Source organism: Phragmites australis, chromosome 7 (genome assembly GCF_958298935.1).
Source record: "Phragmites australis chromosome 7, lpPhrAust1.1, whole genome shotgun sequence".
Lineage (NCBI taxonomy): Eukaryota > Viridiplantae > Streptophyta > Magnoliopsida > Poales > Poaceae > Phragmites > Phragmites australis.
In genome coordinates, this window is record NC_084927.1 from 542,341 (window position 1) to 557,886 (window position 15,546).

General features: G+C 40.6%; 1 protein-coding gene across 1 annotated transcript; it reads left to right on the top strand.

The window, feature by feature from the left end:
* Positions 1–8,877: 8,877 nt before the first annotated feature.
* Positions 8,878–14,020, top strand: LOC133923803 (phosphoglycerate mutase-like protein 1). Its single transcript, XM_062369066.1, has 10 exons — positions 8,878–9,140; positions 9,627–9,688; positions 9,781–9,888; positions 10,938–11,017; positions 11,871–12,033; positions 12,255–12,333; positions 12,432–12,516; positions 13,057–13,176; positions 13,515–13,559; positions 13,662–14,020. Exons 1-10 carry the CDS (start codon positions 8,993–8,995, stop codon positions 13,762–13,764), a joined length of 993 nt encoding a protein of 330 aa, XP_062225050.1. The 5' UTR covers positions 8,878–8,992; the 3' UTR covers positions 13,765–14,020.
* The last annotated feature ends 1,526 nt before the right edge of the window (positions 14,021–15,546 follow it).

A 15,546-nucleotide genomic window follows, 5' to 3' on the forward strand; every position in this document is an offset into this window, starting at 1 on the left:
ACTATCACTATAGCGGGTTTAGCTCAAATGAACCCGGGAAACTTTAGGTGAAAATACTCTATTGGGTGCAAAGGTGGAAACAACTAACTGTGGCCGTTGGATCCCGATCCTGTGATCCAAAATTATGCAGAGGTTTCCCTCAATTCCACTTATACTTCGCAAAAATCCACCCTGGAAATTGTGTAGATATATTTTGTTAGGGCCGACTCTCTACTCCAGATGAGGAGAGGCACGGCAGCCTTTGGCAATCAAGCAATAGACCAATTCTTTTTCCCTATCCCTCTCTCACATCCTGCCTCCCCGTTGCGGTGCCATCACAGCTCCTCCGCGCCGTCGAGGTCCAGCACCACGGTCTTCTACCTCGCACGATTGGGCACTACACAACTCCATGGAAAGCAATCTCCAAATCCCTCAATGACAACACGACGCAGCTCGCCGACCTTGCCAAACGCGTCGTCGATCGGGAGCCATTGGTACCTCAAGTGAAGGCGCTGGAAACGCTGCCTGCCAAGGTGAATAGCCTCCAGGCGTCAGTCAGTTATGGCGCACAGCAAGTCCAGGCCTTGAACCTCGTCGTTGCCCGCTTGGAGAATAACCGCAAGCTCGCCAACGACGCCAACGGCGAGCAGGAGGATGACGGCACCAACCTGAACCGCGACAAAACTAACGACATCCTAGGCAAAGGCGCTGATCACTCCTCCCGATCGGTGCACCAGCCACCTCCCGGCGGATCGCGCGGCGATCGCAGCAACACAGGGGACGACCACGGCGACAGTCGATTTCCCCTGCGCTTTCACAAGCTTGACTTTCCCACGTTCGAGGGGAAGGAAGACCCCTGCCATAGCTCAACCGTTGCATCAATTCTTCCGGGGTTAGTGCAAGCCGGAAGATTGCAAAGTCCGGTATGCGTCCCTGCACATGGCAGGCATATCCCAGCTTTGGTATTACAGATTGGGATCCGACTCCCTGACGTAAACCAGGAAAGACAGATGTGAACAGTTAAATGGAGGTGATGCTACAATGCTCTCTACCGTAATTTATTGTAGCTATGGACTGCTCATAACTGTAGTACTTACTGTTCACCAAATTACTATAGCAATGTACTGTTCATCCATGTACTGTAGTATCGAATCTGGAGCTTCCATCCTCGATCCAACGGCTGCCAAAGGGGTAAAGGCAGAGGCACTGTTTACCTTTGCCTTTCCTCCCAAACGTAAGAGCTGGATCTATAGATTGGAGCTCAGCTACATCACACCATCATAGCGGCACTTCACACAGTTCGTCCACAAGCCCTTCATTCCAAGGGGATATCATCATGCTCCAATGCACATGCACCGTCAACGACTACTATGACCAGTTCGGTGGATCCAGAGTGGAGAAGTAGAGAGAGAGAGGGGCGCTCTCCCTCCTCATCTTCCTCCCTTTATCTCTTTTTTTTCACTTCTTCCTCTTTCTTTTCCTTCTCTTTTCTTTTTCTTCCTCCTTCATACCTAAAAATTGTAGGGGACTAAAGCCCCCCACCCCCTGTTGGATCCGCCTATGAGTTCCTCATGCCGGCGTGTCCCGATGCGGAGCTAACAGAGTCACATCAAGTCTAGATTTTCATCACCGGCCTTGAAAATTTGGTCCAAACTGATAAACCAGGTTAAAATATACCTTGACTTATATGTATGAGTGATTGACAATGTTGTTGATTTGGTTTGATAATTTTTGGATTGCATATTCTTTATATTGCAATTATGATCATGACTAACCAAAATTAGAAAGAAGAATGGAATTGACATTTTGTTTTTGAGTCCAGGAGAAATTGTCTCACCGGATGGTCTAGTGTGTGGGAAATTGACCACACTGGATAGTCTGGTGTTCAAAAGATTTCACATCGGAGTATTTCAATGCAGAAACAAAATTTGAAGTGTACATCGGATGGTCCGGTGCTTGAGGAGGTGAACACCAGATGCCTCATCAGACCATTTAACAGAAACCGTGCAAAATAGCTTGTCTGGTGGTTGTACACACCGAATGATCCGGTGATGGGCTTTGTACACACCGGAGGGTTTTTTAGGAGGTTTCGAGAGGAGGAAGCATTGCATACACCAGATGGTCTAGTGTTCAGAGGCTAAACACACCAGAACATCCGGTGTTCATGTTTCCTATAGGATGAGTTTTTCAACAGAGAATTTTGAGTTGGGTTAATTGGAGAGACGTGTGTTCTAGTCTTATGATGTGCAGGAAACGGATGTAACTTGATGCTCGACAACGAGATGATCGGGGCTAAACGGGGTGCTTGGTGCCAGACGATCAAGGAGGTTGGGCGGAGTCAAGGGTGATCGTAGTTGTGCACATGGAGATCAAGATGTCGTGTTGACAAAGTCAAGTGAAAGGGATGCCGGTGTAAGTGACAAGGCAGCCCGAGGAATCAGAAGCGGGAGAGACTGACCAGCGGTCAAGATTGTAAGACGGAGTGCACGCGGTATCATCGCGAAGCTTGTGTCGAGACGAAGCTAAGTCATGAAGGCGTCACGACCATTCGATGGATGAAGAAAAGGATTGACGAAAATACCCTCGGTGGTAGGTAGTAGTGTATCGGAAGAGAGGGGTAGTTTTGGAACAATCTAAGAAACTTGGGTGTCAAGGAACCTAGACTATAAATAGAGGGAGAGGGGCAGTTGAGCCCTTTGAGCCAGCCATTAGAGTGTGGTGTGGTTGAGTTTTTGAGAGGGAAAGAGGAATGCTTAGCCTATGTATTAGGTGAGAACTTTGTATGCAAAATACTTCGTAATCCGTAAAAAATAGGGCTATCCTTTGGAAGTAATGAAATTTATTTTTCTTCCTATGCTTGTGTTCATCTACTTCTAGTTTTCTTGTATTGGCTCCCTTGCTTTGGTTGCAAGTTATTCAGTTTTCATGGTGATTCTCTTGTCTTGTTGAGAGCTACTCTTTTTGAGTCTTTTGAAGGTGTTCTTCTTGTTGCTAGAGGCATAAAATTTATATTCGGAGTTAGTCTTGAATTCCCTTGCATCTAGTTTTTGGAGAATTTCTTCACACGGTATCTAGTTCTAGGTGTTTCCCATTTGAAATGACACCTTGCGGTTATGAGTGAGCTTGCCGAGCTTTACACTTTGCATGTTCAAATCGCCAGTCAGCTTGAGACTGTTGAGAAGAAACTCCTTGAGAAGGAGTCTAGATCTACTCTCTTAGGTGTTTGCAAGAATTATCCTTTGCTCGTAAAGGATGTTGAAGTGAAAGTCAAGCACATTAAGGATTTAGAGTCTCGATTAGAGAGTGTTAAGTGTTCTAAGGATGTGCAGCCAAACTGTTTCACCTGCATCGTCCTTAAGGACAAACTCAGCTGGGTTAGAAGGCAAGTTCAGAAGCTCATGGTTGAGAATGAGTGTCTCCTTTCTCTTGTAGAGAAGTGCTTAGAAGGCAAGGACAAAATGAATTTGATCTTGGTCAAAACCAAAATGTGTGCGGATAAGGCAAGATCAGTCTAGGGTTGGGATTTGAGAGAGTGGCCTACAATAGACCAAGTAAGACTGTGTTCACTATACCCACTACCCTTGAGAGTGAGAAATCCAAAATCAATTCCACACACCCTATGCCAGAAAAGAACAGTTCCACACCACAGATCAAGAAGAGAGAGCTTCAAAAGACACAACCTAAGAAAGCTCCTTAGCCTAAGAAGAAAGCTCATATGACAGAATCTAGAGTGATCCTTGATAGACGCTATGTGTGCACTTACTGCCAGAGAGAGGGTCACCTAGTGGAGTTCTATTTTCGCCGTAGGAGAGATGAGTAGCGTGAGTGGGAGTGGAGCACTCGGGACATGTACCGCCCCTATTTTGGTGTACATGAGTCTTTTCCTTGCTCTTACTCACAAGTTTCATACGCTCTTCAGTTCTCTTTTAGTGGTAGTGCCCGGTGTAGATCATATCATGGTTCATATAGTTTTGATCCGTGTGATAGAGGCTTTGAGTCACAACACTTTGGCGGACCACGTTTTCTCCATCGTGGTGCTCGCCCCCAACGTGCTAGGATTGATTTACATACATCTATTTTCACCCCTTCTCCTCGAGTGACTTGGTGTTGTATCCCTAAGAAGTTTCTTACTCACCCCAGCACCGAGTACCCGAGTTCTTCTTACATGATGTAGGTGACAGGTGGAGATCTGGAGAATAAGTGACTCATCGACTCAAGTTGTTCACGCCATATGATCGGAGATACATCATGGTTCTCCAGCCTCATCCTGATAAAGCGACATGAGTACATCACATTCGGAGATGATAGGAAAGGTAGAGTGAATGCCAAAGGTATGGTAAAAATGAGTGAGTTTTACTCTCAAAGATGTGGCTTTGGTGGAGCATCTGAGATACAATTTGCTTTCAGTATCTCAGTTGCTGGATGAGGACTTGGAAGTGCGTTTCAAATGCGATACTTCTTGAGTTCTTGATTCCTTAGGCGCTTTGGTTCGTCTGATTTCTTAAGCCGGGAGAGTTTTTGGAGTTGATTTTTCAGAGTTTTATGGTTCTTCTCGATGTTTAATTGCATAAACTTCTTCTGAGCTTTAGATGTGGCATAGGATGCTAGGGCACATGAGTTTTGATTTGCTCTCATGGTTGAGTGCTCTAGGCCTGATCCGAAGATTGCTCAAGCTCAAGTTTGAGAAGAATCTTGTTTGCATTCCTTGTTGACATGGCAAGATGGTTGCCACTTCTCACCTTTCAGTCAATCTAGTGATGACTGAACGACCGGAAGAACTTCTCCATATGGATACTGTTGATCCATCCTGAGTTTGTTGGACCGGTGGAAAGTGGTATGTACTTATCATTGTTGATGACTACTCTCACTATTCATGGATGTTCTTTCTTATAAGCAAGGATGAAGTGTTCACACACTTTTGGAGTGTACGACTGCATTTTGATACAGGTATGCTCCCCGTTCATGCGCATGCTTTTTGTATTTATAATACGGGCGTATATATATGCATATATACATGTATACATATAAAAGAAAAAAAAAGGGGAAAAGGGGTTGTCAGTCTGGCACAAGGCCAACCTCTTTCACTATTCCTCTCTTTCTTTTGGCTCAAACAGCCCAGATCGGCCCAGGCCTTTCTCCCCTTCCATGCTCTCTCACCCGGCCCACGTAGCAGTTGAGCCTATGCCTCCCCTCTGCCATAGCCCACGCAAAATTGAATGACATGTTTCACACTTTATCTCTTGGACAACAAAATCTTCAGCAGCAGTTTAATAGCTTCACGGATCACTTCTATAGTATCTATCCTAGACCTCCTCCACCTCCTCCTCAGGATGATTAATTTTTTTTATTTGATGCCAAAAGGGAAGAAGGGATGAATGAAGTGAAGTACAAGTCAAGACTGAGAGATTCATCTTTTATTACTCATTAATTTGCACTCTTTCACTCTTATGTTAATTATGTTTGCATGTGAATTGTGTGCACTTATTATGTTAAGAACATTGGTTTTTGTAATGTGATGAACTATGTTAAATTAGTTATCTTTGTACTCATCTCTATTATCTATGTTCTAATTTTGTTATTGGATGTCCTGAGGAAATTATCTCCAGTGATATAATTGATATGGTAATCTCATGGATAATATATTCTTCCTCGGATCCAAATAAACAAGGTAAACTGCGTCATGTGTAGTCGGAGCTTACCTTGATATGAGTTTTATAGCAATTATCTCTATTCAATTTCATATTGTTGAAATTCTTTCTATTTAAATTCATACCCGAGTCTTCTTTATGCTTTGTGCTAAAAGTAGGCTCAAATTTTAAAACACATCACTTCTTAGTATTATTATCATCAATTACCAAAAATGGGGAGATTGAAGCATCTAGGCCCCTAGTTCGTGTCTTGATAATCAATGACAATATATAATTTACGGACTAACATGTTTGAATTAAGTTATGAAAAGGTTAGTCCCAAAGATATCACAAAGATAGAAGATGCATGTGTGGAAGATATGCAAATGACTAGCTCAAAGCAAAGGTTTAAATGCAGGGCATTTTCCTTTTTACCGGTCAAATGTGTTTAGAGAAGAGAAATGACCGCTTTGATAGGATAAGTGCCGTACTATTAAGAGGGGTTCATGTGCGTTTACTTGAGTATCAAAAGTGTCACATTGCTCAAACTTGCATTTCATCTAGAAAGAGGTTTTAGTTTGAGAAGAATCAAAGAAATCAAAGTCGACGGCGGAATGATCGGAGCTAAGCTGGGTGCTTAGTACCGGACGATCAAGGAGGCTAGGCGAAGTCAAGGGTGATTCTAGCTGTACACATGGAGAGCAAGCAAGGTGTGAGATGTTAGATGAAGATGGCGTGCTAACAAAGTCAAGCGAAAATGATGCTAGTGTAAATGATAAAGCGACCCGAGGGATCAGGAGCAGTACAGACTTGCCGACGGTAAATATCGTAAGATAAAGTACACGTGTCAATATCAGGATACTTGCTTAAGGTGTAAGCAAGTGGCGGTGAGTCACGCTTTGAGAAACGTGCAAGACGGTTTTGCGGTTTCACTTTAAAACCGTGGAAGGATAGAGTGCACGTGATATCTTCACAAAGCTTGCGTTGAGACGAAACTAAGTCGTGAAGGCACCACAACTGTCCGATGAACGAAGAAAAAGATGGACGTAAATGCTCTCGGTGGTAGGTATGGGTATATTAGAAGAGAGGGGTATTTTGAGAACAATCTATGAAACTTAGAGGTTAAGGAACCTAGGCTATAAATAGAGGGGGATGACTGTTTGAGCCCTTTAAGCCAGTCATTTGAGAGTTATGTGGTAGGATTTTAGGAGAGAGAAGTGCTTAGGCTATGTATTATGTGAGAGCTTTTGTGAGCAAAATACTTTTGTAATCTGCCAAAAAAGGTTGTTCTCTGCAAGCAATGAAGATCATGTTACTGCTTATGCTTATGTTCATCTCCTTCTAGTCTCTTTCTATTGGCTCTCTTGCTTTGCTGCAAGTTTTTCGATTTTTGTGTCGATTTTTATTTTGGTTTGTGAGCTGAATTTTATCACCACATTGAAGTTATTCTTCTTATTGCTAGAGGCATAAAATTCACATTGAGAGTTGATCTTGAATTCCCTTGCCTGTAGATCATCAACTAGAAGAATTTTTTCTTCCGGTGATATTTTCTTTGGATCGAAGTATTTTCCCTCTCAAGTTTCTATCTTTTTATGTTCTTGGCCAAATCTACGAAAATGAGGGTGAAATCTTAATCTTTTTAAAGGAGATCTTTTGGGCAAGATTCACCATGTACATGCTAAGCTATGCCTAAAATTTTATTGGAATTGGATCACGTTTGATTAAATTTGAAGTTTGATTTTGGGTTCTTGAGCTGCGGTTTTCTTCTAGAATTTGCTCACACCAGAACTTCTGGTTAATTCGAATTTCCATCCCGAGGCTCTACCTTCGATCTCCATCTGGATATTCCGATCGACCGGAACTTCCAGTTCAAATCCCATAACTTTTGGTGAATAGTAACATTGGAACTTTTGGTCTGAAATCGGAACTTCCGATTAGCTGTGTTTTCGTTGCTTTTCTCTCCAGTTTTGCTTTCACTCTTGTTTTTTAGGTGCATTAGGTGATAAAATAGGAGAAGATCATCAAAGAAATTTGTTAAAACGCCTATTTACTTCTCTCTAATCGTCATTCTCAGTCCTACAGTCGAATTTTGGGTGGACGTATGCATCATGATTTATCATAAACCTATGGTTCATTTCTTGAAACCGGGTTATCATGTTAAAGGTTGTAAATATATATACCTGGCATTTTAAGGAACTGTTTTCTTTAAAGAATTGTCTGAATACATTATGTAAAACTTTGTGTTGTTTACATGGTTGTATGAATTCGCATTTCTAATGTGACTTGACCGAGTTTACTAGAGGTATCATGCATGCTTCTTCAAAGAGAAAAGGATGGTGTTAGTGGATGTACGTAACAGTGACTCACCAAAGCGGACTTTGTAGCTGCAGGTTGAAGCAATGAAGAGTCCAAAAGCATCTCGAAATACTCCTCACCAAGCCGCCGTCTGATTTCAGACAATCCACTGGTTAATAATGTCACCTTTGACTATACTCTGCCCCTCTGGAAAGATGGCACAGTAAGCAAAGCATGACATCAATTTCGGTGGCATCAAATTCAAGGATCGAAGCACGGTGCGTGTATGCCCCTCTGCTGGGTACGCATTTCCTCTTCTGCTTACAAAAAGCATGTGGTTACAATCACAATCCCATTCTGGATCCATGTCATCTGGCAGAGTGTACTAATTTGATAGAGACTTGACAACTATGTATAGATGTAGAATAGTATGTATATAAAATATTTTATTCTAAATTTCACATGAGTTCTAGAAAAAACTGAATTATTTTTTGTTCGAAATTTTATTAACAAAACGATAGTAAGACAATACCAACCAGTGGAATGAAGAGTCTCGTGTAAACCCAAAGATCTAGATACATTAGGAAGGTCTTTCACACGTCGGAACCGCGGGCAGCAGCGACATTGGGATTTGATTGATGCACACGTCATAGAGCGGAAAAAGGATGAAGGGACAATCCATATGGGAAGCAAGCGAGTGAGAATGACAGTTGTTGAGTTGATTAGTTACGAGAGTATCCCAAGGCATTTATTTTAAGGATGAGAAGTATTCTTTTCTCTTCTACGTTTAGTTTTTATTATGAAAGAATTTTTAAGACTATTTTTTATAATAAAATTCATTTTTTACGAATTTTTAAAAAACTATTAAAGATAAGAGAAAATAAAATGAACGAGAATAAAAAGAGAAAATAAAAAAGAATAAAATAAAGAGAATATGAGAATGCTCTTACGAAAACCAAGGGAGCTCCTTCCCTTCTTTCAGACTTCTGAGAGAGGAGACGAGAGGAGAAAGAAACTGAGCATATTCCTTGCATTTTCCTTTCATAAGTGGAGAGAGAGAGAGAGTAATAAAGAATAAACAAGGCACCTAAATGACGATGATCTACGGCACCACCACCACCAGCAGCCGTATCATCTCCTTGTGTACCGCCGCAGCAGCAGGTTCCTCTTCCTCCTCCTCCTCCGTCCCCTGCCGCCGTGCCAAATCTCTTCTTCCTACTCTTCGCTGCTCATCCTCAGGTACGCACCAAGATATTTCTTCCTCTTCTCATCTCAGAATGAACAAGGGCATCTATCTATCTGTAGTGGCAGCTCCTAACAACGAACAAGGAGATCTATACTATACGTGCTTTCTTGATTGCAATCCGGCAGAGTCAGTCAGTCATGTCGTCTCTTCTCTTTCGATCCCCTCTTCGATTCGTCCTTTTCTCCGTTCCTGCTCCTTCCTCCCCCTTCTTTCCTCATCGCCATCCAGATCTCCTCCTCCACATGTAGTGTAACTGATGATGAGTTCGCCGGTTCTTTCGGTGCCTCGCCGCACCATCTACCTCTGTTTCTCCTCCTCCTTATCTTCCCTAGGGACATGAACCCCACATATATGTCATTTTTCATTTTTTTTATGCCATACGCCTTTCTTAACAAAGGGGCATGATTCACTTGAATCAATACTAGTATTAATTGTTCTCCACCTATTGCTTCCATTGGATGATGATCTACCTTGGGCAGGCATGGAGGCCAGCGCTGGCACTGCTATTTACCCTCTGCACCGCTGCAAAACCATATACCTGGTAATATACTTCGTCGATACTGATCGACAAACTTTCATGGAATACCAGAAAAATGTTGAATTCGATAGGTCCTAACCTCTTGATGCTTGCAGGTGAGGCATGCCCAGGGTATTCACAACGTGGAAGGTGAGAAAGATCCCAACGCGTACATGTCGCCGGCACTGTTCGATGCACACCTCACTCCTTTGGGTTGGAACCAAGTAAGTTTATACTGTCTTTCCTTTCCCCAGAAACATATCCTCAAGTACTGAAATTACTGCTTAGGGTTATTATCAGTTCTACTAAAAAACGGTGCACATTGTGACACAGCACAACTAAAGTTGTGCGTCTTGTCAGAATTTTTCTTCGGTCTAAACCTAAGAAGATGGATCCAAAATGATCCTGTCTCGTTGAATGAGCACTATTGATGTGCTAAAATATACAATTCAAGAACAAATGCTTGCTTAGCAGTCAGCACTGTTTTCCTTTCCTTGTTCTTTGCATTTTTAACCTTTTCCAATCAACACATAAAAAAGTACTCCATGCTTGAATAGAATCAATCGTGGTGATAACTTGTAGTATGGAAACATGTGAACACAACATCATATCTTGATGCTTTACTGTAAAATAATCATTTCATTTCTTAGGTTATAAAGTGTATGATACTTTTTTTATTAACTTCATGCCTCCTATAGTGACAGATCTTCACTTCATACATGATATATAATCATGTATTTTCATTACAAGCCTGCACTCGGATGATCTTTTCAGACAAAGGCAGTTGTGGCTGTTAGCATTGATATTTATGTGTATGTTCAAAAATTTCCATAATGTCTTGGCTGACTTTGCTGTTAATTTTCCATGGCTGAAGCCTGGAGAGATTACCTCTTGTATGCTATGAATAGTATGCTGGTGCCAATAGAAGGTACTTGTAAGGCCCCTGTTGTTGGCATCAACTTCCGTAAAATATATTAGCTCTTCCCCAAGCTGCATCAAGATGTAACAACATATTTTTCTCCCTCCCAGGAGCAAGTTCTTACGCATTGACTAATTAAGCTTGCTTTTAGTGAATAATTTGTAACTATGACGTTTCATGATTTTTTTCTATGATTGTGAGCCAATTTTGATGTTAAATTCAAAGTCACATGTTATTCTGTGCATTAGCTGAGTTTCTTTCTGGACCTTCGCATAATTTTGATAAAAAATCACTTAGTTGTTTTCATATGACATTTTCAAGATTCATGAATAGTTGATTTACCTACATTTGTAGGTTGATGGCCTACGAGAGCACGTGAAGAAATGTGGACTTGCAAAAAAGATTGAGCTGGTTATTTCTTCCCCTTTACTGAGGTACAGTCCGCCCTAACATTTTTTATGTGCATTTTAGTGTTCTGGATCCTCTTAATAGACTTCCTATTGTTTGAGAAATTGTGTCCTTTACTTTTGGCATTGCTATTCATTTGAGAATATATTATCTCGGCTACTATGATAACTTGTAGCTATGCTTAAAACAAGAGACTAGCTTCCTAACCATATTTTCTTTCTTTTTGAACTCAACATGGTATTTGGAAGGCCTATTAGATCTGTCCGTATCCCATTGCCTCTTTGATTTTTATGTTGATTGTGATGCCTGAGTGAATTTCACATAAGGCACACAGAAACCTGGTTTCACCTAGAAGAGCGGCGTCAACTTGGCTCATTTGGGATTACAGTCAAAACTGTTCTATGCAGCACTGGCTCTGACGGTGAAGTAAATTTGTCTGATTTAGATGTGCATTTTCATGCACATGGTTGACTTTTGTGCGTTGATCAAGCAGGTTTTGTTTATGTTTTCTTTAGATTCATCATGATTAATACTTTCATAATATATTACTCTTTCTACTTGAAATAATATATTTCCATAAATATTGTTCGTCAAAGTGTCATATTGGAGACCGTGTCGATGTCCTAATAGACTTATATTTGGGTCGGAGGGAGTAGTAAATATGTATGTTGAATGCATACAAATCAAGCAAACATTGCTGCATGGTTTGTGTGGCTCATGTGTTTAGGTTGTAGCACAGATAAAATTCAGTTCAAGCTTGTTTTTCATTCATGTCAATATCTACTCAAGCTGATATTTAGTATAATGTACTGCCAGGCTGTATTACAGTTGTATGTATTTACTAAATGGGCTTCATTATATTTCACCTGAATCTCACAGGACTATGCAAACTGCAGTTGGGGTCTTTGGTGGTGAAAACTATACTGATGGTGTAAGTGCACCACCACTAATGGTGCAAAATGCTGGACACAGTGGACGCCCGGCAGTTTCAAGTTTGAACTGCCCACCATTTCTTGCAGTTGAGACCTGCAGAGAGCACTTGGTACTTACTTTTCCTGAAGAATTTATGTAAAACTACTTTGGCCATTCCTGGAATACCCTCTTTGCTTACTTTGCTACGACCTCTCAGTTACATATTCTTGTTTGAGAAATGAAATACTTTGGTTTGTCCCCATAGTTTCTTCACATTAGTAACGCCTTAATGAGTTATCTCAATACACTTTCTTAATATTTCATTTTTTGTTTGGTTTGTGTTAAATACAGGGTGTCCATCCCTGTGACAAGAGGAGGAGCATAACAGAATACAGGACTCTCTTTCCTTCCATTGACTTTTCGTTGGCAAGTATCTCTTATTGTTAACTCATGAGTCGTTTTCGATGGTGTTGCAAACTTGCAATGGTGTATCATTAAGATATATGTATCTGCTTTCTTCACAGATAGAGAATGATGAAGATGTTCTTTGGGAACCAGACGTTAGAGAAGCAAATGAGGCTGTCGCAACGAGGGGTATGAAGTTTATTGACTGGTAATTTTCTTTTCTAAGATCAATTACTTTCTTTTCTATGAATTTATGACCATGATCTTGCATTATGTTTGTGCTCTGCCTGTGAATGTATCATTAGAAAACAATTTGTTCACTCTAAGTGGCATTCAATACTGGCCCGCTTAGCACTTGTCATAAATGTCTTTGTTACACACAGGTCAAAATAATTTTTCGTGGAAAGTTCTTTTTTGTTTATCTTCACTTTGTGTTAGGCCCTGAAATTGAGCATATCTTTCATCTAAATTGACACTTCATTGATGACTTAAACAGTATTTAATTATTTATAAGAAACTAAGACTGGTGTGAGTTATGCCAAAAGGGTAGGGATGTTTCCATACACCAGTGGGTTGTCACAGGGTTTAGTACCTTCTATTGGAAAGGCTCTAATGCAGAAACACCAGGCCTGTTACATATCGGCTATGGCACTGGAAAGAAGTCATGACTCAATTGTCGATAGAGTTAACCGATTACTTCATTTGTATAGCTGGATTCATTTTCCCTCTTTTTGAAACATATTTTCAGGTTATGGACAAGAGAAGAGAAAGAGATAGCTATTGTGAGTCATAGTGGTTTCTTATTTCACACCTTAAGCATGTACAGCAAAGAATGCCATCCAACCATACAACAGGAAGTGAGCAAGCAGTAAGTGTCTTGACATTGACATTTCTTTTCATTTTGATACTTGTCTACATCAACCGGCAATATTCTTCAACCTTGTGCAGATATATTACTGCACATTAGATTGTTAAACTCACAAATTATTGTTGTTGAAAGCATGGATGACATAACCAAGTTGGGCAACTTCTTTAGGTCATTGTTCTTTGTTACACGATAATATCACCAAATAGGGTCACTATTTTGATTTTTTGTTTCTTTCTGTCTCACTTTTGATGATTGTTGTGCTAAACAGTAAAATGTTCATACCATATTTAAATTCGACAGAAGAATGGTTTGCTAACTTTTCACTTGGTTTTTTGCAGCTTTGCAAACTGTGAGCTCCGGTCCATGATGTTGGTTGACAGAAGGTCAGCTTTGACTCCCTGCCTGTCACTGGCGTCCTCTGCTTTTCTTTGGTGATTGATCTGCAAATAGTATTTTGCGTTTTAATGATCTTTTCCCTGCTGCAGTATGCTTGGGTCGGATTCTGCCACTTGGAACTACCCTGGAAAGATTCCAGCCGGACTTGATCTGCCTAGCGATGTCTCAGACAAGAAGCTCCATAAGAACTGAGCCTTTCTGGGGCTGTTTAGCACTGGTGCCTTGATTCTTTTATCAACCCCCATTTTGACATTGTTCAAGTTTGTAAGAAAGAAGGGAAGCCAAACAACATCTGCAGATAGGCTATTTGTCAATCAAGGATAAATTAAGCAATTTATTACGTCTGTTGTCTCAGCACATACTGAAATTCAGGGTATTAGACAAGGATCTTCTATCTATACTAACAATATCCGAATCACCAATCTTCACCAGGTGATGCTCGGCAAAAGTTTCCTTGGTTCCTTCTGTAGCTCTAGGATAAGATCCAAGGGTTGCATTATACAGCTCTCCTCTCTGCGTCCAACTACATTTCTGCACCTCGAATTCATGCTATTCTGGTTTCTGATTGTTAAACCTAAGCACTAAGCATGTCATTAGGTAGCAGAGACGTTTAACTGACCGTGATCAGGACCGAAACCAAAACAAGGTTAAGCCCACCGATCACAGGCACATTAGTGGGGCCATTATCCCCTAATTTTGGCCAGGTTAGTTATGGCCGTAAATCACAATTAACATTCTCCTACTTGATTGAACAGCTAATCATCATTAGTTCATACTTTAACAAAACAACGTACCAAGACAATGCAGTCACAACAGCTACCAAAATACTATTGGACATCATAATCTATAGTACATAATCTCTTTTCAATATAGATAAAACTTATGCATTGGAAGTTAGTTTCTTCCTTATGGTCATTTATATTCAAGATTATGAAACTGAGATCTTTAAGCTAATTATCTCAGAATCATAGACTATCAGTTAAATTCATGTTGGCAACATGTTCTTTAAATATATTGGGAGGTAAGCCTTCCATTAGTGGGTCGGCAAGTATCGATTTTGTACTTATATGCTCAACCTCATCAGTTTGATTCTGAATTTTATCTTTTACAATATGACACTTTATTTTAATGTGTTTGGCAGTAACACTTGACTTGTTGTCACTCGAAAAAAATAATGCAGATTTGTTATCGCAGTATATCTTGAGTGGTTTTGTTATGCTATCAACCACTCTTAGCTCCGGGATAAAGTTCTTAAGCCATACAGTCTGCTCGGTGGCATCATAATATGTCACAAATTCAAATTGCATCGTAGAATATGCAATTAGGATTTGTTTGGAGCTCTTCCAGGAAATGGCTCCTCCCGCGAGAGTGAAAATATAACCTGAAGTCGACTTCTTTGTGTCCATGCACCACGCAAAGTCAGCGTCCGAATAACCCTTAACTTCAAAATTATCATACCTCTTATATGTGAACATGAAATGCTTAGTGTCTTGCAAATAACGCAAGATCTTCTTAATAGCTTTCCAGTGCTCTAATTCTGGATTAGACTGATATCTGCCCAGCATCCCCATTATGTAAGCTAAGTCGGGACGAGTGCAGACCTAAGCATACATAATGCTCCCGACTGCCCAAGCATAAGGCATCGTCTTCATCTGATTAGCTTCTAATTGATTCCTTGGGGATTGGAATGAACCAAACATATCCCTTTTAACAATAGGAGTAGGTGATGCAGAACAATTATCCATATTATACCTTTTGAGCAATCTGTCAATATAAGCCCTTTGGGATAGACCTAATACCCCTTTTGACTTGTCCCGGTGAATCTCAATGCTCATAACGTAAGAGGATTCATCAAGATAGTTCATATCAAAACTGGATGATAGAAACTGTTTAGTCTAATACAGCATGTCTTTATCGCTGCTAGCCAGTAAAATATTATCCACATAAAGTACCAAAATGACAAATTTGCCCCCT

Coding starts and splice junctions, on each gene's coding strand:
- LOC133923803 (XM_062369066.1), top strand. CDS start 8,993: ATGACGATGATCTACGGCACCACCACCACCAGCAGCCGTATCATCTCC. Junction 12,034..12,254: donor AGACCTGCAGAGAGCACTTG/GTACTTACTTTT, acceptor TGTTAAATACAG/GGTGTCCATCCCTGTGACAA. Junction 12,334..12,431: donor CATTGACTTTTCGTTGGCAA/GTATCTCTTATT, acceptor CTTCACAGATAG/AGAATGATGAAGATGTTCTT.